The sequence below is a fragment of the Papaver somniferum genome, unplaced genomic scaffold, assembly GCF_003573695.1.
Source record: "Papaver somniferum cultivar HN1 unplaced genomic scaffold, ASM357369v1 unplaced-scaffold_33023, whole genome shotgun sequence".
Classification (NCBI taxonomy): Eukaryota; Viridiplantae; Streptophyta; class Magnoliopsida; order Ranunculales; family Papaveraceae; genus Papaver; species Papaver somniferum.
This window is the reverse complement of record NW_020644400.1, coordinates 493-1,000: the sequence shown is the minus strand read 5'-3', so window position 1 is coordinate 1,000 and position 508 is coordinate 493. Positions and strand designations below refer to the sequence as shown.

The 508-nt window shown below is 36.2% G+C and overlaps 1 protein-coding gene across 1 annotated transcript in view; it reads left to right on the top strand.

Annotated features, from left to right (window-relative positions):
• Positions 1-36: 36 nt before the first annotated feature.
• Positions 37-508, top strand: part of LOC113342121 (gamma-glutamylcyclotransferase 2-2-like) — a 925-nt gene continuing 453 nt past the window's right edge. Inside the window, exons 1-3 of the mRNA XM_026586765.1 lie at positions 37-101; positions 213-269; positions 370-410. Coding sequence (XP_026442550.1) covers positions 96-101; positions 213-269; positions 370-410 — 104 coding nt within the window. The 5' untranslated portion in view covers positions 37-95. The remainder of the gene's footprint in view (positions 102-212; positions 270-369; positions 411-508) is intronic.

Here is a 508-nt window from a genome sequence, read left to right as displayed (position 1 = left end):
GTTTTGTTTGTGGTGTTAATATTTTCTCTTGAAATCTTTGCCAGTGGGGTGCTGCATTCTGTGTCAAAGGAGGTCCTGAAAAGGAAAGACTAGCAATGGAGGTATATGTTCGTTTCTAAAGATCTACGACACTGTAAATTTGTGATCATATCGATTAAAACTAAGTTTTGTTCATCTAATGATGATTGTGTTATCTCTTTATCTTTGTGTAGTATTTGGAGAGAAGAGAATGCGAGTACGATCTAAAGGCAAGTGTAGACTTTTACAGGGTAAGTTCACTGTTTTCTTTTCTTTTTCCTAATAATCTTATTCTCATGTTCGAAATCGTTTGTGATCCTTATTCCTCTATTCATTTTTTCTTGCTCTCAGGAAGATGACCCTCTTAAGCCAGCCGTAACCGGATGCTTGGTGTGAGTACCTTAATCAACCTTTCCTTTTTCTTTCCTTCTATTTGATTCCAATACCCAATGTCGTGATTCAAAACATATATGCCTATTGAACTGACAAG